The 22,372-nt window shown below is 35.3% G+C and overlaps 1 protein-coding gene across 1 annotated transcript in view; it reads left to right on the top strand.

The window, feature by feature from the left end:
- Positions 1-22,372, top strand: part of SLC4A10 (solute carrier family 4 member 10) — a 120,124-nt gene that overhangs the window by 29,149 nt on the left and 68,603 nt on the right. The window contains exons 3-4 of the mRNA XM_085227694.1: positions 8,883-9,029; positions 18,070-18,205. Coding sequence (XP_085083820.1) covers positions 8,883-9,029; positions 18,070-18,205 — 283 coding nt within the window. The remainder of the gene's footprint in view (positions 1-8,882; positions 9,030-18,069; positions 18,206-22,372) is intronic.

The following is a 22,372-nucleotide window of genomic DNA, read 5'->3' as shown; positions in this document are numbered from 1 at the left end:
CTTAGACCTTTGGACAATAAAGATACGCAAAATAATTGGCCCTAAATGCACTCGTATTAAGATCTTTGCTTATGCTTGTCATGTCAGCTGAGGGAGCAAAATGACTGTTGTCATCCCTAGGTATGGTCAATCTTTGTGCCAGGACTGCAGAACTGCTGTGGATATATGTATCATCTGATTTGAGAAGTAGCTGTTACAGGGAATGGTTGGAGATATGTAGGTTGGTGGATGCCAGGAAAGAATCAGGGATGAATTCTGGCTCTGTTGAAGCAAATTGCAAAATGGTACTTGATCAGAAAATACAGCTTAATCTGTTTATACTTCGTGCTTTTTATCTGCCTAAGAAGGATGGGAAATATTTGTCTCGTGGGAAATCAAGTTTGCCTTCTTTCGAGTCTCTCAGGACACATAAAACATGTTATCCAGTATATGAATCATGTACATGAGAATATGCACCAAGAACACAGAAATCCCAGAGTATTTCACTCTTCTCTTTTAAACATAGTTATCTTAATTATTGAGGTTTTTTTTTTTTATTTGTTGTAGTTTGTGGCAGTCAATTAAAAATAGTTTTCATGATATTTTTATGATATACAGATAGGATTTATATATGAAAAAAAACATTGTGATTGAACTCTAATCTTTATATATTACTGAGTGAAAATCAGGGTGGCTCCAAAGCAGATAATGAATTCAGTTTCAGAGACATTTTGTAGAAATAACAGAATAGTGGAAGTATCTGCCACTAACATTATTAACCTGAAAATCAATAGGACCTAGCAGCTCACAGAACTGCGAGGACATTAATCATGTTAACCTGCTAGCCTTGCATCAGCCTTGACCTTGCGTAGAGGAAAGTCAGCTATTAATTCTACGTGGCTGAACAGCAACAGTGACCAAGGTGTCCCCTTCCTTTGGCTGCTAGGAAGCTACGGCTATTGCAGTGTTATCCCATCGGATCCCTTGCTCCAAGCTTCCTTGGCTCTGCTTCTCTCGGGTTTCCTGTTCATTTTGCTACTCAATCTGGTCTTTCAGGTGCTCCTTGTGATAACATTCATTAGATTTAGAGGAGCAAAAAATAAACTGTGGAGGTAAAAGTTTTGAGAGAGATGTGGGTTGGTCTATGTCTATAATGCTAGCTGTGGTTGTATAGGTGCAGTAGATATTTTATATTCTATAATAAGGTCTCTTAAAAAGAGCCATTTTGGCTTTACAAGAACAGAATTCTTTCATTTTATTGCCTAGCAGGTATTACATGTCTAGCTTCTTCCCTTTGTCATTTTCAAGGCATCTCTTGAATCTATTTTGGTCTGCTTTTACCTGTGTCTCTAAATATTCCTAAATATTCCTTGAAATCACAATTTTTTTTTATTTTTTTTATTTTTTTTAATCTTGAGCTGTGCTTAAACTCTTGCCTTGGCAATTGCCCAGTTTGGTCCCTTTGGACGACTCTCATTTCCCTTTCCAAATGACTCCATGTTCATGGAAAAGTGGATTCACCTTGCAAATTTGTGAATAATGCCACCGGACATTTTAGCAAAATTACTTTGAAAATTCACATGAAGAATAATGAAATATTGAAAGCAAACAAATTATCTCATAGTGTCTGAAAGCCACAGTCTTTTGTTGATCTTAAGCTTTAGCTTTAAGTTTTGAAATTTGACATTACTTTTAACTTCACCAAAAAGAAACCTGTTCAATATTTTTGGGAGTGAATATTTCTAAATATGTCACACGTTAAAATTTTGGTAAATGGAATTTACCAAACTAATTTTGTAATAAAAGCTGTATATGTTTATGGAAGATAAGTAATAAGAGAAAGGGTAAATTTATCCTGTTCTAAACCTGTTTTTCATAATATTGTGGGGTCATGATGGCTACAAGATGACACACAAATCATTTCAATGAAATGTTCCCATCCTGTTAATAGAATCTTTCATTTTCATCCAGCTTCTCACCATTATTAGTGAAAGCTGCATAGCATGCATGAAAAAGTGGAGCATTGCAAGATAAAGTCATTTAAAATATTTAGCTCTTAACATACAGTTATGCTAGTACTGTTTGCTCTTTTTTTTTTTTTTTTTTTTTGCTTGTTAATAATGAAGAAATATAGGTCAACATCTTTCCTCCAACAAACATCAGTGGAAAGTGCATGTGTGTCTGAGGGACTCTATTATGTGTTTTCTGCTGAGTTTTTTTTACTTCTTCTTCTTTTTTTTTTTTTAATTGTCTGGAATGTCTGAGACCTGATCTTATCATAGGAGCGTGTATTCGATGTCCCTGAACTCCTCTGGAACAACATAGAGTAATGGGGGATGGATATAAGTGCAGTTAAAAAGATTTTTTCAATCCAGCTGAAGCCTGGAAAAATGTTCTCTTAAAAGGATAGATTTGTTGGGAAGGCAGTGATCAATCAGTGCTCTTTAAAAATGTCCTGTAATGACTTCAGTGCGATGCTCTTATGTTTCATATTCAATATATCCTTAATGCTTCCTTGAACCAGAATATGGTTCTGTTGTATTTTTACCCAGAACATTAGTTTTGTGTGTGATCTAAAAAAACCTGTAGAGGCTTTTTGTTGATTCTTCCAAATCATAGCAGCGCAGAAAGATAAAAAAATGTTCCTTGAACAAACCTTATCCACAAACAGCTATGTAAACTGTTGGTTTAGGAAGCACAGCTTTTCTCTTTTCTGCTTTTTCTTTAGCTCTGCTTCCTTGCTGCACTACAATAATGAATAATGACTCACTTTTCTCAACTCCTACACAATTCACCATAATCGCTTGTTCTCCTGTAAGGAAAAATACTTTTTTTTTTTTTTAAACTCTACGTGGACCACTGCTTTTCTGTCTCTACCTCATTGTTCATTTTTGAGTGCATTTGGCTCTGCTCTAACTGAGAAAACATGTAAGATGCTTGAAGGCAGTGAGTGTTTTCTGGAGGAGAGAGAAACCCCATTCTCTTGCTGAGGTCAGGAGTCATTTTGAGCGAAACCACCGGCAAAATATTCTCTCTCAAGGCATCTTGACATTGCAGTGCATTTTCTTAGTAGGTCACAAAAGCCTGCTTTTGCTCTCTTTCTGGAAATGTGTCAAGAGCCATCTGCCCCTGTCCATTGTGCCCATGAGCCTGTGAGCTGGGTCTTGGCGGGAGCCCAAGTCTGGTTTGAATAGCTGATAGGGTAGAGAAACAGAGGCAGGTGTCCCATCAGTATTTGGAGCTCATGAATGTCCTGATCCATGGCAGGGCATCTCCTTTGCATGCAACAGACACCAACTTGGCTGTTCACTGAAAGATACACATTTGAGTCCCAAATGCTTGGTGTAACATGGAGACACATGTAGCCTCTCCTGATGGGGAAGAAGGGAGGTGAATATACCTTATATGTGTGTTCTGTCTGCCAAATAGGTGTGTGGTTTCTGAGTGAAATTATTTGGAAGGAATGCGGGAGGCACTCGGGCAAAAATGTTTGCGCATTCAGCATCCTGTTAAAAAGATACTGATTTATCTAAACTAAGGGACTAAATTCCTTTCTCTCCATCTCCATTGCCTCTTGCAAAGTCACATCCATTCAGGTAATTGTAATGGTATTTCTCATTCCTACTGTTTCACATGTTATGCCATTGAATGCCATATTTCCTTTCTATTTAGATCATGAATAAGTTAGGAGCTTAAACAACCTTCGGTTTTAAAAATTCAGTATTTTGAAATCCAGGTTTTGAAAACCATTTTTAGGTCTGTCATTTTCAAAGGCTTTGCAGAGAATGTTTGCTTTCCTGAAGTTGCCTTTTTAAATAGTTAATTTGCTACTGGATCTTAAAATAAAATTTATGTGTAAGGGAAAATTTCTTCTGTGGAATACAGCAATCCTAAATAACTCTTCTACTTAGATTTTATTTTGAGAAATGTCTCTGCAAGACATATTTATATTAATAATACATGTTTCATTTCTGTCTTTTCTAGGGCAATAAGAGGGAGAAAGGGCAGATATTTACAGCAAAATAATACCCCTTTTGTTCAAAAATTTAGAGAAATCTTGATTTTATGTATCTTATATGCTCTCTGAACTTAATTATAATTTTAAAATCTTCTATAAGTTGGATTTATTAATATAATCCTGTAAAACTGAAAAGAACACATTATAATAAGGCTTATTATTTCTTTAATACTTTAGATATTTTGCTTAAGGAGTGTTTTAATGCTTTGAAGGTAAACTTCATGGAGCCAAAGCCTCGTTTCCTATCAATGCACAGATTTAAAATTATATTCTAGATTTTATTCCTTAGGTATGTACAAATTGATTAAGAACAATCATTTTTTTCTTTGAATTAATTTATATCTACAGTGGATTTATATATATAGTGGATTTATGGCATTGCATTAAGGTGACATTGCAGAATAGGTCAATTTAGTCCACTGTATTTCTTTAATAAGCATTCAGATTGTGAATAAACTTTGCATATTAAACTAATTTCTCAGAAGTTCATTTTTAAAAAATGGCTTCCATCTAAGTCCTAATGCTTAAAACATTTATACTTAGGTTTAGTTTTCCTATTAGCACATAAGAAATAAATTAACATTTTAGTTTACCTTGTGTTTTTGCAGGAAAAAAAACATTCTTTCCATGATAAAATTTGATTGATGTTAATGTAAGGTTAGCTGAAAAGGCTTAGGAACGCAGATAAATCTTGTGGCTCACTGATGTCTAAATTAATTTTGATTTTTTAAATTTGAGATATAACCATGGAGAGGAATAAATTTGTCTTTGTATAAAATTTATTTATTTTAAAATAAGTATTAGTAGGATAAATCCTTTTTCGTCTATTATAGCTGCTTTTTATTCTAGAAAATACAATAGGCTAACCTCTTAACTCTCTCCCAAACCACAAATCTGCATGTGTGTACTTGAGTGCATTTCATCCATGTGTATTTCCCTGGACCTGACTATGGGTAGGTATCTGTGCACGCATGCACAGAAGTACAGAATAAAGAAATGGTTTTCTTTTCTTAGGCTTTTATCATTGCAGGACAGTTCATAAGAAAATGGGAAAGGAAAACCAAAGCAATTGTGGCTTAACCTGCAGACAACTCAGCAAACTTTGCTGAGCCCTTTGCTCACTCCACCCTGCCTCCTCAAGCAGGATGGATGAGAGAACTCAAAAAAACCAGAAAAAACAAAAACAAACAAACAAAACCAAAAGAAAACAAAAATCTATTTACTAAGACAGAAAAAGGAAAGGAAAAATAATGGTAGTATATGCTAACCTTAATATATATGTGTGTGTGTGTATTTAATATATATATATATATATGCTTTGTATATATGTATACATATAGTGTTCATGTGTGCATATATATATATATATATATATATAAAGATACATAGATACAAGTATATGTTTACAAAACAAGTGATGCACAATGCATTTGCTCACCACTTGCTGACTGATGCCCAGTCAGCTGCCAAGCAGCAGCTGCCTCCCTGGCCAACTCTCCCAGCTCTGTAGTTTCACATGATGTCATATGATATGGAAGATCCCCCTTAGTCAGTTTAGCTGTCCTGGTTCTGTCCTGTCCCAGCAATTTGTGCATCCTCAGTCCTCTTGCTGTCAGGCTTCCGTGAGAAGCTGAAGACATTTTGTCTGTGTTCATTGCTGCTCAGCAACAACTAAAGCATCTGTGTATTATCAGCATCACTTTTTTCCCAGAGCCAAAGTATAGCATCGTACCAGCCACTATGAAGAAAATCAATTCTGTTCCAGCTGAGATCAGTACACCAAAGCCAACTAAATAAGGATAAATAGGAATAATAAAGATGTTGAAGATATAACAGTGTCTGTAACAAACCTAACTACAAAAAAACTTCTTTACCTAGCATTGCACAGAATGGCTTGGATTGGAAGGGATCTTAAAGTCCATCTAATTCCAACATCCTTGCTGTGGGCAGGGATGCCACCTAGTAGGTCAGTTTACCCAGGGCCCCATCCACTTTGAAAAAATGTGATTCCCTTGCTGTTAGTTGGAATTTTCTAATGGAATTTTGTGATGTTCAGGCATTATTCACAACTTGTATTCATAAAACTGCATAAAGTAGCTGCTTTTGTACCCAACATTAAAATGACAGAGTCCAGCTTATTGTTGGAATTTGCATATGGTGAGGGAATAAAAGCAAATCTTTTAAAGTTTCTCTTAAAATGTAAAATGTTGCATAAAATGTGCTTTGGAAAAAGTCCTTCCTTTAGAATGTTGGTATAGAAGTTCACTTTGTATTTCTGTTACAAATTTTATGTTAAGCATAGTTCTTAATTATGCTCATCTTCAAATTACTTTCATGTTCAAGTAGTATAATTCTTCACGGAAAAAAAAAAAAAAAAAAGGTATTGAAAAACTTCACTGGAACAGGTATGGGTGCACATCTCCAGAGTTAAGGCAACAAGAAATTTATCAGAGGAATTGTCCTGCTCTATACTGGAGCCTGCGAGATAGCATTGTGGTTGGCATTCTGGGTTTAGGAAACATGTAGATCTCACCGGAAATAATTATTTAGTAATATCTTTGCCTACTTGTACAGGAAAAGGTAACTTATGTTCTGGTTGTAAATTTTATCAGCTGTATCATCAAAAAGGTTATTTGATGTAAGATCATCTTATTGATTGCATTTAGTTTCTTTTTCCTTCCCCTCAGCTTTTATTGTTTACTGTCATTTTGTAGCAGTTTAGAATTCATTAATTTTTGCTTTGTTCCCAGATCATCTTCTTTTTCTTCTTATTTCCCTTCTATACTTGCTCTTTTATTAAAGCAAACTATTTACTCAGATTCTTCACTTTTGCTCCACCATTTCTCTAAAGAAAACTATTTTCCCTGTGAATTTCTTTTTTTTTTTTTTTCCTTCTTATTTGAGTGTACTTCATTACAAGGACAAGGATTTCCTTGTATGTTGAAATTATTCCTTGGCCTCTACATTTGCACAGAAAAGATCAATTTTGCTTTTTACTGGTAATTCATATTAGTTTCTGGCTTCAGCTTTCTCTTTAACATGAACTAATTCAGTCTGCATTGAGAAAATTGTCTTGCTGTCCAGACACTTAGCATTTTAAGATATATTTCCCAGTTTATTGAATAGAAAACAGTCTAGATTCAAGTCCTGGTTTCAGCCCTGGAAATTAGATGAAGTATGAACCTGAATCTGCACTTCTGACATAAGTACACCTGAGTACTGAAGTAGCACAAACTAGGATAAGAATATCCACTTCTTCAAAAATCATCAAGAAGTTATTAAATTACTAAATTAAAAAAAGCGATCCATTTGCACCTGTGGAAATGATTAAAATCCTTTCAAAATGTTATTTTGAAGTTGTTTTTTTCTACCAAAGAAAGTGAACAGGAAAGTGTTAAGTACTACATTATTGCTGCCCTTCAGTATCTTTCTAATGAATTATTTTTATGGAATACATTTTTCTTTGTTTCATGCATCACTGATTGCAATACATTTGGAATACACTGAAGGCAGTAGTTTTCTTTAAATAATTTCTTAGGCTACACATAGTAAGCAAGGGGAATGAGATAGGTAAAATAAATAATTTCTCCTTATGGCCTTAGCTTCAGGAAAATGTCGTGACTAAAAGAATGGTTTTCTCAGAATTGATGGTTCTGCTTTCTAGTAGTGTCCTCTACACACATAGTTAAAGAAATAAACTGAGGTAGTGTCCAGAGCCTGCTCTGCAGCTTTTCTAGTTTTGTCTCTGCTGAGAATTTCTGTTAGCCTTGAATTTCTTTGGTGTATTATCACAGATAGTTGCCTTGCTGTGTTTTTACCCCCACTGAAGGCTCCATGAGATTAGAGATCATGTGCTACCTTAGCTTAATGTTCTTGGCCTTTTTCAGATGATTGACAGTGCTGAATGATTACAGCAAAGCAGCAATTATTCACTAGCTATGTTATGCTCATTTCAAGGAGAAAATAGATGTTATTTGAGATGAGTAATCTGGACCGTGTCTTTCTGCTGAGTAAATGTAGGAGACCAGCCTGTAGTGAGTCATGATTCACTTTCCTTTTGTACTGTTTTGTGATACTTTCTGCATGTTTCCCCCCTGCTCTCCTTCTGAATGTTTAACTGTGCTCAGAATTTGCTAGCCTACATAGCTGAGGGAGCTAAATCCCTCGGACTTGATCAGGAACATAAATTCCTCAGGCTGAAAACACAAAGATGATGGCAGGCATGGCAAGATGTACTTTCTCATTTATTAAAAAAATAGAAAAAGAAAAAGAAAAAAAGAAAGAAAAAAGAACACCCTAGGCTAACAACTATGTATGTATAATGTGAGCACATAAACTTGCATAGAGATTTTGCAGACTAGCTTCTATAGTGTTTTATTGTCTTTTTTTTTTTTTTCCCGCAGTCTTTTTTTTCTTCTCTCTTCAGTAAATTTCCCCCAAGAATTCTGTCAAGGTTTGGCTCATAAATAGAAATGAGTTTTGTAAAGTTCCTTCACACACAAGGCAAGCAGCGACTTTACCAAATGTTCAATGCTAAGAGATCTGTGTGTCTTGATATTACTGTTTTGGAAGATATTTTACAGAACACCTGTCTTCCTTTAATCAAAGTTCATATATAGAGATGCAGTTTTTTTTTCTAAATCTGGCACTGTATCATGTGGACTTCTAAACTGGGATTTTGTCCTGTATCAGGAAGTTGTATATCTGTGGCTCTACACCATCTTTATTGTAATTAATAGTATTACAGTAATTAATATTATAGTGATTTATACCATTGCAATTATAGAAATTATTATAATTATTAATAATTAATGATAGTATAGTTATTAATATTCTTATTTTGCCACAGCCTCTTTTTAAAGGCTAACTCTTTTTCTATTTATAGGTCATCGAACACTGTTCATTGGTGTTCATGTGCCACTGGGTGGAAGAAAAAGTCACAGGCGCCATAGGCACCGTGGGCATAAACACAGAAAAAGAGACAGAGAACGAGATTCAGGATTAGAAGACGGGAGAGAATCTCCTCCTTTTGGTAAGTTAGATTTTACTTCTGCATAGGTTTTTTTGCAATAAACATCAGTACAACTATGCAAGAATTGTTCCCTTGTTGTGGTTGTGACAGGCCTGGAAGCAGGATTTTGGAAACCCTACCAGAGCCTCTCTGGTCTCTGCTGAAAAGACAAGATTTGTTCCTCTAATGAACGGCAGTAGCCGGGGGTGGTCAGTTCACAAGAAACCTCACTAATCCCTACAACTGTACGAGTCTGTTCATGAGTGTTTATAGAAAGGTAGAGTGCGATGACCACCTAGAGAGGGTAAGTGCTTTATTTCACTAGTAGAGCTCCATGAAAGCTCTGGAATGTTTGCCCCTAAAACATAACAAAACACTGTTCTTTACAATTAGTTTTGTAATACTGCTGATGTCACTGAATCTGTAGTTTTAAGATAAAATATCATCTAGATTGTGCCTTTTTCCTTAGTTCTGTAAGGTGCTATTCTGAGACAAGTCTACTGTGCGCTTGAAGGCAAAGAGGAAAGAGTATCTTTCAATGAACAAATCTTACAACTGATATTGTAAACCTAAAACTTCCAGATTTTTAAATAAAAAAGTACATTACATAGAACAAAAAAAAAAGTGGTAATGAGTAGATGAGGTAAGCTCTGTCTCAAGACAAATAAGAATATTCTTTGCTCTTCACAAATAAAAAGTGCATGTGCTGAAATGTCCAAGGCTATAATAAGGGCTGAAATTTAATGGAAGCATGTATAAGAAACCCGTTGTCAGTGTACAAGAGAAAGTTCTAAAATCATTAGGGAAATGTACCAATGTAATTTCAGTTTATAGAATAGTAATTATAAGACGTTATTAAAAGCTGAAGTTTGTATTATTTAATCAACTTGCTTTGAAGCAAATAGGTTGTAAATGCTGGTAGTTAAGTGTACAGTAAACACCTTGAAATGCTCAAATATTTCACATATTGAAAATGAATCAGAAAGTAAAGATTTTTTTCAAATGTAGTAAATATGAAATGCTTTGAAAACTGAGAAAAGATTGGCTGAATTGTTTCCATCTGGAATGCATTTCAAATGCATGAAGACTCTACACTGTATAAAAATCAGTTTCTTGGAAAACAGCGAGAGTTCATAAACTACTAAAATGGCTTTCAGAAAGAATATGCATATATACCTATAATGTCAGATTAAAAAGAAACAATGGAAAGTTACATTAGCCAAGAAGTGAGATGTCTTAAAGTATGAAGCGGTGTCTTCTATTGAGTCATCTGGTTTTATTTAATTGCCAATATGTGATGCATTTTGGCAGAAAACTTAACTCTGTTCTTTTAACTTCTGGAGTCCTAGGCCCGTGTCCTTCCTAATGTCAAAAGCAAAAATAAACTGAGATGGCTCAGTCTAATAGTCTTTGACAGCGTGCAAATAATAATATGCTTCTTAAATACAGTTCTTTTTAAACTGAAAATTAACCTGTTTTCTGGGGAGCTCCAAGAGTGGAATGGCAATAATTTATACATACATACATGCATGCATACATACATACATATATATATATAAAAGGTTTTGAAGCACATAAGTTAGTGAGCTTGTCTGCAGGTGTACTTGTTTGAAATAAGTGTAAGACTGCACATTTGTAAGTCAAGTTTTCACTTATTATTTAATTAGGACTGCCATGTGAGGGTGTGTAGGTCATGGCACTTAAAATTATTACTTTCGTAATGACCAGGATAGACAAGATATAGGCCAGAAACATCTTGATCTTCTCCAGAGCCAGAATGCTGAAGATATGCTTAAGTGATTACAATAATCTTTCTAAGAGAGCCAACAGCAGAGGTATTAAACACTGGTAAAAATCTGGAAATATCCAGTTTCTGACCTTAAAACAATATCTAAGAAATAAAATTTGAGAATTCTTCCCCTCAGCTATCCAGAACCATGGAACCAAACTTTTACTAAGCTTTGGCATCTGTCTATCCAGGCATAAATGTGACACCACATTGATCAAATCAAAACAGATTTGCCTTCACAACGCTTAAAATTATGCGGCATTTTAGGGGTTAAGTACAGTCAGAGCAAAGTACAGGGAGACAAAATTATTCAGGGATTAATGGTAGTCTGCATCTACACTCTTGTTTTTGCTGAGGATTTTCCTTACAGGAAAAATTTAGCAGCTTGTGCTAAAACCTAGATAGAGAAAAAAGAATTTTTTTTTTTGGTGTAATTTATTTTCTGAGAGGGAGTGAAGGATACTTCCCTTATTAAATCCGCATCCACTAAACCTCATTAATGCTTCTTATCTCTTATTGCCCATGGCCACAAGGTTATAACAGTACCCAGGGGCTCAAGGTAGTTGCAAAGAAGACAAATGCACTTTATTCTGTCAATGCATAAATTGGCATGAGGGCCAGTGCTACCTAAGAGAACAGATCTGAAATAATCCCTCTATTTATTAATCATTCTGACTTAATTGAACATACAGAAATGCTTTACTCCCTCTCATCATAGTCCCCTTTTAACACGTGCACTGAATAGTAGAAGGCTGCATTTTTGGGAATTTGGGGGGAGGATGGTAAAGAAAAGGCATTTCAACAAGCAGGTGCAAGAAGAAAGAAATAGGAAAAAAAGCACTGTGAGACTAGCTTATAGAAAATAGTGCTTCAAAGTAAGTCAGAAAAATACAGGATGACTTTTATGATACAAGAGAATAAATTAGCAGTGTTTTGAAGTTGCAAAGTATTAAAGGGAGGCATAATAAAACCCAAAGGTGAGAACTGAATAATACAGATGCTGGAAGAAGTAAAGGCCTGAAATATTCAGACATGAAGTGCTCCAGACTGCAGTTTACCAAGTGTGAGATAAGCATTTTTTCTGTGTGGTGCGTCATAACTTATAGCTGCATAATTTGTAACTTCATCTATGAAGTTTATTAGAGGTTGCATGCACATGATGCCATGGGGCTGCACAGGCCACCTCTCATACTGAACAGGTGCCCACCTAGTTTTTAATTAGTGGGAAACAAAGCTTTAAATTCCTTGTATCAACGTGGCTCTGGAACACCTGTGTTCAGTGTAATGCCCACAGTTGGAAGATTTCAGGTAATCCCTTTCAATCATGGCTGAGAAAGCTGTATCAGCTACTTTCTGAGGGACTGTTTCTGAAGATCATAGATTTTAATATATTTTTTTAGAACATTTGGATGGCAGCTCATAAGCTTTTCTGGAAAAAAAATATTTATCTCCTACTGCCACTTTTCAAAAATAACCCAAATGTTCTCACTGTGCAGTTTCAGAGTTTGTAGACAAATAAAATGTAGATTATGTAGTTAGTGGAGTAAAAAGGAGTGAGCCCTGTCACTTGTGGGTGCAGAATACTTATGGAAATGGTTTTTTTTCCTTTGTTTTCTCTACATCTGTGTCTCGCTGCCTGTCTGTTCCCTCTTGATGGTATGAGTTTGTCCAAGTTGTTTCCATTTGCTATAAGGATGTGTCTTTGTATAATTTTCAGATTACGTGGCTTGCTTGTGGAAAGGTTTGTTTGGTATAAGAATTGTAAGCTAAGCAACTACAAGATCTTGATTTTGACTATCTCACCCCATAATTTATAGAAGGAAAAGAGAAATCCAGTGAAATTATCCACTCTAGTTAAAGTACAGTAATGCTGTTTGCTCTGCTGAACTGGGCTATTGTTACAGCTGAAACACAGCTGTTGTAATTAAGGTTCCAGTTTCATGCTGGTGTTAAGCTCCCCTCCTCCACCATTTTCTTTGTGGTGCAAGTATAGTGGCTGTTCAGTGAATTAAATTAGGGAATTGATTCAAGTTAAAACTAATCTGGTAAAAAAGCTGTCTCTAGTCTAGAGCAGCTCTTTGGTGCTGTTTGTTGGGAGGGTAATGGGGGCCAGCCCCATCAGGCTGCAGGGCCACAAGCTAAATGGGGATAACGCTGTGTCAACACTGCTGATTGTGGTGGTACTGAAAAGGCAGTGTAGGTTCCCCTTGGCTGGCAGGTTTTTGCTTGCTATGCAGATTGATTTTACTGGCAATTTTCAGTGTTTTCTATTTGAAAATGGGATAGAATAAGAAGACATCAGCCCTCTGTAGTATGTCGTTAAGGACAGGTTTGATGAGGGTAAAGTGAATGCAGCTGTAAGGGTCTGGGGGGTTTGATTACAGCCTCCTGTGGTGTCCTCTAAAAGAGCAGACACTGGTGGGACTGGTGCCAGTTTTGCTTTGCTATCTTGAAAACTAGCTTTAATAATTCTCTAGTTTTAAAGAGATTTAAGCTTGTAAGTCATTATAGTAGTTATGGCAAGCAGTCCTCGAAGTGAGATGAGCAGAGGAGTGTTCGCAGGTTTCAGGAAAGGTGCTCTGAAGGTAAGACCAGCAAAAACTTGAATTGTAAAGTGGGATTTCTCTCAGTAGAGGTGCTTGTGGAAAAGTATAATCAAAGAACTCACCTGATTATATTCAGTAGCTCATCTCAAACCTCAAAGGGGTGTTAATGGGGAAAATTAATTTATTAATAAACAGTACAGCTGTTAGGTGAATTGTACTCCTTTTAACTGTGCTTTGTCTGCTGAACTTGGAAGCCTGAATTTCTAGACAGCTGTGGAACAGATTGCTGTAAATCTGGATTAAAATAATGTAATGTAACTGTGGTTTTAAGAGTTGGATAAAAAAAGTGAAATAGAAGCTTGGGGATTGTCCATGTTGTGAGATGCAAAAGATGAGGTTATGTATCATAGCCCTGGGGTAATGAAAACAAAGTGAGGAAAACATGGAGTTTACTGAAAACAGGAGCAAGGTTATATTTTATCCCATCCTAACAGTTTCTAAGATCTTTGAAGAGATTTTCAAAAATGTACTGTATGTCTGTTTACTAATTGTGTGTACTTTAGTCATGTAATTTTTTAAAAATCATATTTTTAATTTAAAAAATAATTACCACTTCATTTGCTAATTGCTGAGCTGAAGGGCAAAGTCTTATTTGCACAGGATGGAGGTAGAGGGAGAACTCACACTCACCACTTTCTTGGTGAGCACAAGCAGGAGGACAATGAATGTTTGTGTAAAGTGATCTTTTCTGTGATCTTTTGAATTGTTCAAACCACTTCCTTTTCATATGAAGAAAATTTTTATTGATGTCAGTATGTTAAGCCGGTTCACACCCTGCTTACAGTATGTCCTATGCAGTGAACAATCAGAAACAGTTTATTTAGTATTAATATACTAGAGCATGAGATAGGAATTAAGTGTTTTCTATGATACTTGTTATCTTATGCAAAATTATTTAATGTAAATTATATTTTAATGTTTAAAATGCTTTCTAATTTAGAAAGTATTAGCCTACTAATACTGACCTTAAATTCAGGTTCCTAGCAGGATTAGAAATGCAGAACCCTGTTCTGAGGCTACAGCACAAATATTACCAAAAATATTTTTTTTGTATTGTTCTTACATTTCATCAAAGAGGAGGACAAAATGTGGAGTATAATTGATACAAACCCAAGACCATAATTCTGCTTGTGGTACAGCTTGGGCAGATTATGTGCAATTCTGGCTAATGGCACTTTGTCTTGGGAGAAACTGTGGCACACACTGAGGAGCAGCTGCATTTCACTCTGAGTGGTGCAGTGGAGTGTGTTCTTTTCTGAGCTGAGCGTACAAGAAGTAGCTAAGAATCATAAAATCAATGAATGGCTTGGGTTGGAAGGGACCTTAATGATCATTCAGTTCCAACCACCTACAATGGACAGGGTTGCCACGCACCAGATCAGACTGCCCAGGACCCATCTGACCTGGCCATGATTCTTTCCTACGTGTGTTTTACAAGGTAGGATGGTGGTGTAGGCCATTGTTCCCCCTAGCCTACTTTCAAATATGGTCCCAGAATGCAGTGTTTGCTACTGTCACCTGGGAATTAAGTGATGTCCTGCTCCGGTTTTTAGCACTGCTGTTTTTGGTATGTCTGCGCACATACCTTTCTTCTAATTTGGGGGCATTAATGACTTCCGTCTGAAGGTAATGACCACACTGAACAGGTAAATGTCTGGTATTACAGAATGTCAGGATTGTCAGGAAGGGACTCAAAAGATCATCTAGTTCAATCCCCCCGCTGGAGCAGAAACACCTAGATTAAGTCACACAGGGACGCATCTAGGCAGGTTCTGAATGTCTCCAGAGGAGACTTCACAGCCTCTCTGGGCAGCGGAGTGTTCCGTGTTCTGTTACTCTCACTGTGAAGTTTCTTCTCGTATTTATGTGGAATCTTTGTGTTTCTGTGGGATCACTTCCTTTCTGCAGTACTGGATCCCAATTTGACTTTGTGCTTTTTACAACAGTATATCTGCCAGATGTTAATATCTATGCTTTTGATGGTGAAGGTACAGATTTTTAAAACTGCAATCCTTAAGTTTTCATATGGGCAATGTATTTAAGGCCTCAGAGGCAGTGTGGGTCTGTGCGAGTGCTGCATGGATGTTGTGAGCATTAGCCCAAGTATAATGCTGGGTTTGGCAGTAGGCTCCCACGAGCTTCTGTAGCCACAGCAAATAGAAAACTGCTTCAGCTTTTTCTGACTCAGATGGCTCAGCCAAGTGTGGTATTGACAGTAGTCCTGCTCCTGTCATGCAGCAGACTGCTTTCTGCCCAGTCCCAGCTGGTCCTGGAGGATTTTCTGAGCTAGCGAGATGAACCATTTACTCAGAGTAATCATCAGCTGCTTATTGTGCAACTTAAAGCTCATGTTGCTTCTCTGTGCTTTGTTATAAAACTGCAGTAATCGAAATAATAATTAAATTAATCTCTTTTTTTTTTTTTAGCTCAATCTAGATTATTTTCATCACTTTATAGAAATAGAGCTAATAAAATGAAGATTTTTTTTTTTTTTTTCAAGCTGGCTTTACTACTTAAAGTGGAAATAGACATGGACGTGTTCAAACTAGTTTCTGTTTTCCTTACTTGAAAAATTGAGTATCCTATTTTGTAAATATTGTGCTTTTACAGTGAGGATTAAGTTATCACAGTTTGACAGTCAGCAATTGAGGTATTCTTTCATAGTGCTTTTGGAACACACATTACTCATTTTCTATATAACACATTAATGACATTTGATATTTATTTCTCCTATGAATAAAAGCCAAATCTATCTGGCATTGCTTGCATGTGTAATCCTGTTAACTCAGTTTTATAAGCAGAACCAACAGATCTAATTTTTTTTACTTTGTTGCTATTATTTAATAGCAATAATTTTGTTAGGGTTTTGTCCTTGAAATAAAATTACTGTTTTACAAATAAAACTGTGTGTGTGTATACATACATATATAAATATATATATTTTCAGAAGGAAATGCAAGTAGCAAAAATGGTATCCAGAATCTAGCAGCTAGTTTCACTGTTGTATTAACAAAGAAAAAGAGAACTTAGTGCATTTTTTGTCCTTTATGGCTATAAGTTGTTTTGTTGTTGTCACTTACCTAACTTCAGAAATCCTGTTTTGCTTCACATATTGAAGACATGCATTTGCATGAGTATTGAAATAATATTAAAATAATTAAAGTAATGAATATTGAAATATTGTCATAAGGTGCTAGCCACCTTATGACAGGAGGTGTCCCTGCCTGTAGCAGGGGGATTGGAGCAAGATGATCTTAAAAGGTCCCTTCCAACTCAAACAGTTCTATGGTTTCTGTAATCCTATAAAACTGCAGCTCTGCGGTACTATACTAATTTATTACTTAACAGTAATCACTGAATCAGTTCTTGGTGCTGATTTTACCAGGAGTACAGGATGTTCTTGGCAGTGCTTATTCTCATATTCTCACTCAGTCCAGCTCTCTCCCAAAGTAGGTTGTTTTCCATGATCTGTTAGTAGTCATATGTGCTTGTCCTTTCTAAGCTGGTATCTCACTAAATTTTTTTCCTTCTGGAGAAGTGTTAATTGCACAGTTCTTGACCAGAATGCACTTTCTAGTCTCAGATCACACCCTGCTGTTTGTATTTATTTTTTTGTTCTGTAAGAATGTACCAGTGTGTGGATATGAGGGTCATAATTTAATAAATAAGTAAATAGAGATTAAAAGAGTCTAGAATAAAAGCAAGCTTGAAACATTGTTAAAGAAAAAAAGAAGAGAAAAGAGCAACAATGGAAAGGGTGAAGTGAAAGTTACTTCTGCTGTTTTTTGCCAAAAGTAATTTCTGCCCCCTTAGCTGTTCCTCCTGCCACTCTGTTCCCTAAAGCTTTTAGTAGCTCTTGAGCCATCTCTTTGTTTACCTACTCTCCTGTATTTCCTGGGTTTCTTTGTGAATTAATAAGTAGGCTTTAAAATTATTATTCTTGACTTACAACGTTTGAGCTGAATAAACAAGTTCATTAAAGTACTCTGTCAGTTCTAGAAATTTTCTGAGTGACATGAAGGAAGAATAGTATGTCCTTGAAATACATGGAGTGTTCTGAAATGAAGGATTGTGAAGCAATATAGAGGATAACAGAAATGTAAATGAGAGACAGGAAGAATGAAATGGGGAAGTTGGGGAAGACAAAAGCATGTTTATATGAAACAACCTAACTATATAGCAGTTTTCAAAGGGTTAAGCAATGGCAGAAGTTCCCAGTTATTAGAGAGGCTGACTTTGGTTTCTTTCTCCTGCTAGGTAAAACAAAGAATGCAGATATAGTTCACCAGACTTGTGAACAGCTAGATCTATAGATGCAGATTTACAATGTGGCAAAGTGTTTTTTTGTGACAATGGAGTAAATCACTTTAGTCAGCTCTAAATAAGCTGCCTCTTTTACTATGAGATACTGTTCCAACTTCCAATAGTTTATTCTTCTCTACATCTTGTTCTTTCTTTAGATGATTTTATTTAATTAGCAGACTAGCCCTTGCAGTAAATAGAGGTCTCAATCTGAAAATGTTTATGTATAAATATTCTTATAATGATGTTTTGAATGTGGCAGCAAGTGGTGTCAGAGAAAAAGTCTGCATATTATTGTGAAATTCTAGGTATTTTCTTTCTCTGGGGAAAAAATAGTATTCTGATATTTTTGTGTTTCTTCCAGATACTCCATCACAAAGGGTGCAGTTTATTCTTGGAACAGATGATGATGAAGAACACATTCCTCATGATCTCTTTACTGAGCTTGATGAAATTTGTTGGCGTGAAGGAGAGGATGCTGAGTGGAGGGAGACAGCAAGGTAAGTTTTTTCTTTTTTGTTTTTTTTTTTAAATTATCTACTGCAGTTGGTATACTGAGGAATAATTTCAAAGCTGTGGCAAGCTCAGGAACAGATTTTGGATGTAGAGCTTAAATAAAACCATAATTTTAATCTTTAGACTGCTAGTATTACTGCAGCATTTGTTGTTTTTTTTTAGAGCCAAATGTTTTCATCTGGATTTATGAAATATAGGTCAAAATAAATATCAAGGGAAAAAAAATATCAAAGTAAGCATACTGTATACATGAATTATGGATTCCTAGTTTTATTCATACTTTAGGTCTTCATTTTAATAGATTTTTGAACAATGTATTATTTTTGAATCCTCAAGAAACTGATAAAAGATTAAAGCAAGGAATAAGATAAATTTTGGAGCAATAAAATATGTTCTAGGTATCACTGAACAATTACTGTTGAGATTTAATGTTGGATTTCTTTTTCTGCTAAATTAATGCGAAAAGAACTGTTTAGATTGCATTTCTGCTGAAAAAAATTATTATTAGAGAAGAAATTTTTGGTTTTGCATGCTTCCTTCCTCAGGCACTAAATCACACATGCTTAGTTTCATTTTTCTTCTTAGAAACTTAATTGCATCTTTCTCTATCAATGTTTGGTGAGAACATTCTTCAAAGCTACCCAAAAATCAGTGGACTGCATCTTTGGTGTCCTTAGGACAAAAATAGAATTTAAATTTTCAAAAGGATTTAGTGGAAAATGATGTGCCTAAGCTCTTAATTTTCCCTTTAGTCTTACTGCAAATTCCTACTTTCCCAGAGGGCTGCAGAATTTTCTGTGACCTTCTCTTCCTTTATACATCTGTAAGAGGAGCAGGCGGAATCTAAGTATAGAACTTTACATGTACAAAACCCTCATATGGGAATTGTACTGCAGAATGAGTGTAGTGGTGCTCCTAAGTAATCTTATTAGTATTCAGAGAGAGAAAATCTAATCAAAGTAGTAATCTGCAGTATTCTCATACTGAATAGTGATACATAGGACCTCTTCTAAGAAGTATCAGCTTATATTGTGGAAAAAAAAAAAAACAGTGTCAGTGATGTATGTTATTTTTAACAGGAAAAAACCCACTGTTTTGGTTCAACTTAAAAATTTCTTCTGCAAATCACCGTAGAGATGTTTCTGACAAATTGTAACCACTTTCATTAGGATAATTAGCTAATAAAGATAGATGGAAAGGAATAAAAGAGAAAAAAGGGATTTAAATTGATCGATCTCTCTGTACAGCCCTTCCTATTGTCATTTGATAAATAAGGAATCAAAATTTGGTAAACAGAAATAAGATTGTTGAAGAATGTGAGAAAAAAGCAGTCAGGAAAACTGTATTTTGGAGTTTAGGAAGTACTGAAAGCTGGAAAACCAATAGACAGACTATGAACTTAAATACTTAAATAGTAAAAATGTCTTTCTTACAAACAAGATTGAGCTAGGACTGCCATGCAGAAATAACTGGTCCAGGTGAATGGTCTTTTCTAGTTTGTATCCAAAAATTTTGGATGAAGTTTGACATAGGGGTAATTAGCTATTAGAAAAGTAGGATATGGCAGTGAAACGATGATATCCAAGATGGTAATAAGAATCAAGGTGCTTTACCTGTGCAAATAAGAGGGTGCAATATTTTATCTCAAAGAAAGCTGAAAGCACACAAACCTAAATCCTATAGCAACACTCTTCAAGAAAGAAGAAAAGTGGTCTAAACAAATGTGGGCCTGTTATTTAGCTTTCAGAGATATGCAAGACTTAGAATAATATCTGACAGAAAGAGTAATGGTAGACTTAGAGCTAAATGGAAGATCGGTTGAAGTTCGGTGGTGTATCATCAGGCTAACTTAAGATGCTATTTAATCAGATAATTGATTTTTGTGACAAGAGAAACAGTTGAACTGTTTTTTTTTAGTTAACCTTTTGATATGATATAGGAATGAATTTATTACTTAAAATCAATTTTATTGCAAAAATTATATTAATGGGAAGGGCACTAATTGAAGAGGTCATGCTTGAAGATGAAACAGTATGAAGGAAAGAAACAAGGTATAAAAGGAATTACTCCTATTAAATATCCTTGTTATTGAATGAGACAAAAATAGGGTTATGTTAAAACTTGCTAAGAAATTTGGAGGTATTATGACTTTAGTAATAGCATATCATACGCAACAGAATCATAGAATCATAGAATGGTTTGGAAGGGACCTTTAAGATTATCTAGTTCCAACCCCCTGCTGTAGGCAGGAAAACCTCCATCTAGACCAGGTTGCTCAAAGGCCAATCCAGCCTGGCCTCGAATGCTTCCAGAATGTCAGAGTACAGTGATAGAAATGAAATGATGTCTAATATGGCGATGAGAGAAGAGGTGGTGATGTTCAGAATGACAATGAGGTGCCAATATTAAATAATAATAATAAATAATGTTTTACTGTGCATGACAAGCAGTGTTACCAGTACAGGTAAGGAAATATTCAACTCTGTATAGAACATAGAATTGAACACTTAGCATACATAATTCTAGATATTCTAAAGTACTATTTTGATACTGATGCTTGATCTGGGACTTGATTTGATTAGACTGATTTGATTAGAAACATGTTATGAAAATGATAAACACTGGGTTTGTTGCTGTACTATCTTTATAATAATTTGTCCCTCTGTATGAAAAATGCCATTGGAAGTATTTGTATAATTTATTGTGCAGCTTTGTAGCTCCAGATTGATAAATTCAAATGAAAGTGATACAGAGATTGTCTCTGTCATTATTGTATTTATTGGGAGTGACATCACTAAGCAGTCCTAAATTCATTTTACAAGGGCTGCTGGAACAAGGACTTGGATTGACTGAGGTAATTAATCTGTATCTTCCTCTTTTTGATTGATCAAAATTGCATGCACAAATTAGCCTTAAAAAAAAAAAAAAATCTTGAGCAAACTTTTAAAAGTATTGGAGACATTTTGTTCTTGCTTGATCAAAATAGCAACATATCAAAGGGAACTGTGGATAAGATTTGACTAAAGCTTGATGTACTTTATGTAAATGTGCTCTATTCCTATATCATTTGTTTGGAAGAGTAAGTCATTTTGTAGATGTTTTTCTCCTCTTACAGGAGATTGGAGACTCCTATCTGTTTGCCATTCTTCATTTTTTTCAATTCTTGATTAACAATTCTAATCAGCAAAAGTGTTCCTGCACATTAATTAGTGCATGAAAATGTGCACTGCTACCATAGCCTGCTCCATCAAAGATCTAATTTAAGGTGCCCCATCCATGGAATTAGTCACTAAGGAATATGAAATAACTTTGTTTTGTTGGTATAGAGGGGGTAAACTATTTTTTTTTCTGCATTTTCAAGCTAGAAGAAACAGATACCATTTAAAATTAAAAGCCAGTATTACTAATATAATAGATGTAACAATTTTTGGATATGGCCCAGGTGTACAATTTTGTAGAGAATGAATGATGTATAGTTTATGCCCTGAAAAAGAAACACACTGAATCACAAGTCTGGCTTTCTGCAGAGGTTTAGACTGGTTATAATAAAAAGCCTTTTTAAGATAAGAGTAGTGAAACACTGGAATAAATTGCCCAGACTTGATCACCTTTAAAGGTCCCCTTCCAATGCAAATGATTCTATGATTTTGTGATATTGAACGTACAGTAATGCAGTTGAAAATTGCAAGTATTAAGAAAGCAATTAATGTTCAAATCTATCCTGTAGCAGCTTGCTGTCATGACTGGAAAATAGTGGCTAATTTGAAGGAAGTATTTATCAAACTGCTGGATCTCAATTACTCGCTCATATGAAATGAAAATTTCAGGAGAAAACCACTTCATTTCCAGACAAGAAGGAAAACAGACATCTTGGAACCAGGAGGAATATTTTTAGGTTTGAATTTTAATGAAATTGCTTTGAAAATAAATCTCTGTCCATAGTTTAGAAAGTAAATTGTTAATAGTAACTGATTAGAAAATGAACGTACTAGCAAAAAATCAGGATTATGAAGAAGTGGAAATGCATCTCCAAATGGACCAAAATTCCCAAAGGTACTAAGTAAAAAAAAAATCCTTACATTTGTCACTTCTGTTTTGTTTTTTGACATGCTTATTTCCTTTGATTTAATCTTTAAGACAGCCTAGGCAAG

Source organism: Meleagris gallopavo, chromosome 7, assembly GCF_905368555.1.
Source record: "Meleagris gallopavo chromosome 7, MGAL_WU_HG_1.1, whole genome shotgun sequence".
Lineage (NCBI taxonomy): Eukaryota > Metazoa > Chordata > Aves > Galliformes > Phasianidae > Meleagris > Meleagris gallopavo.
The sequence above is the reverse complement of the archived record's forward strand: the minus strand, read 5'-3'. Positions and strand labels throughout refer to the sequence as shown.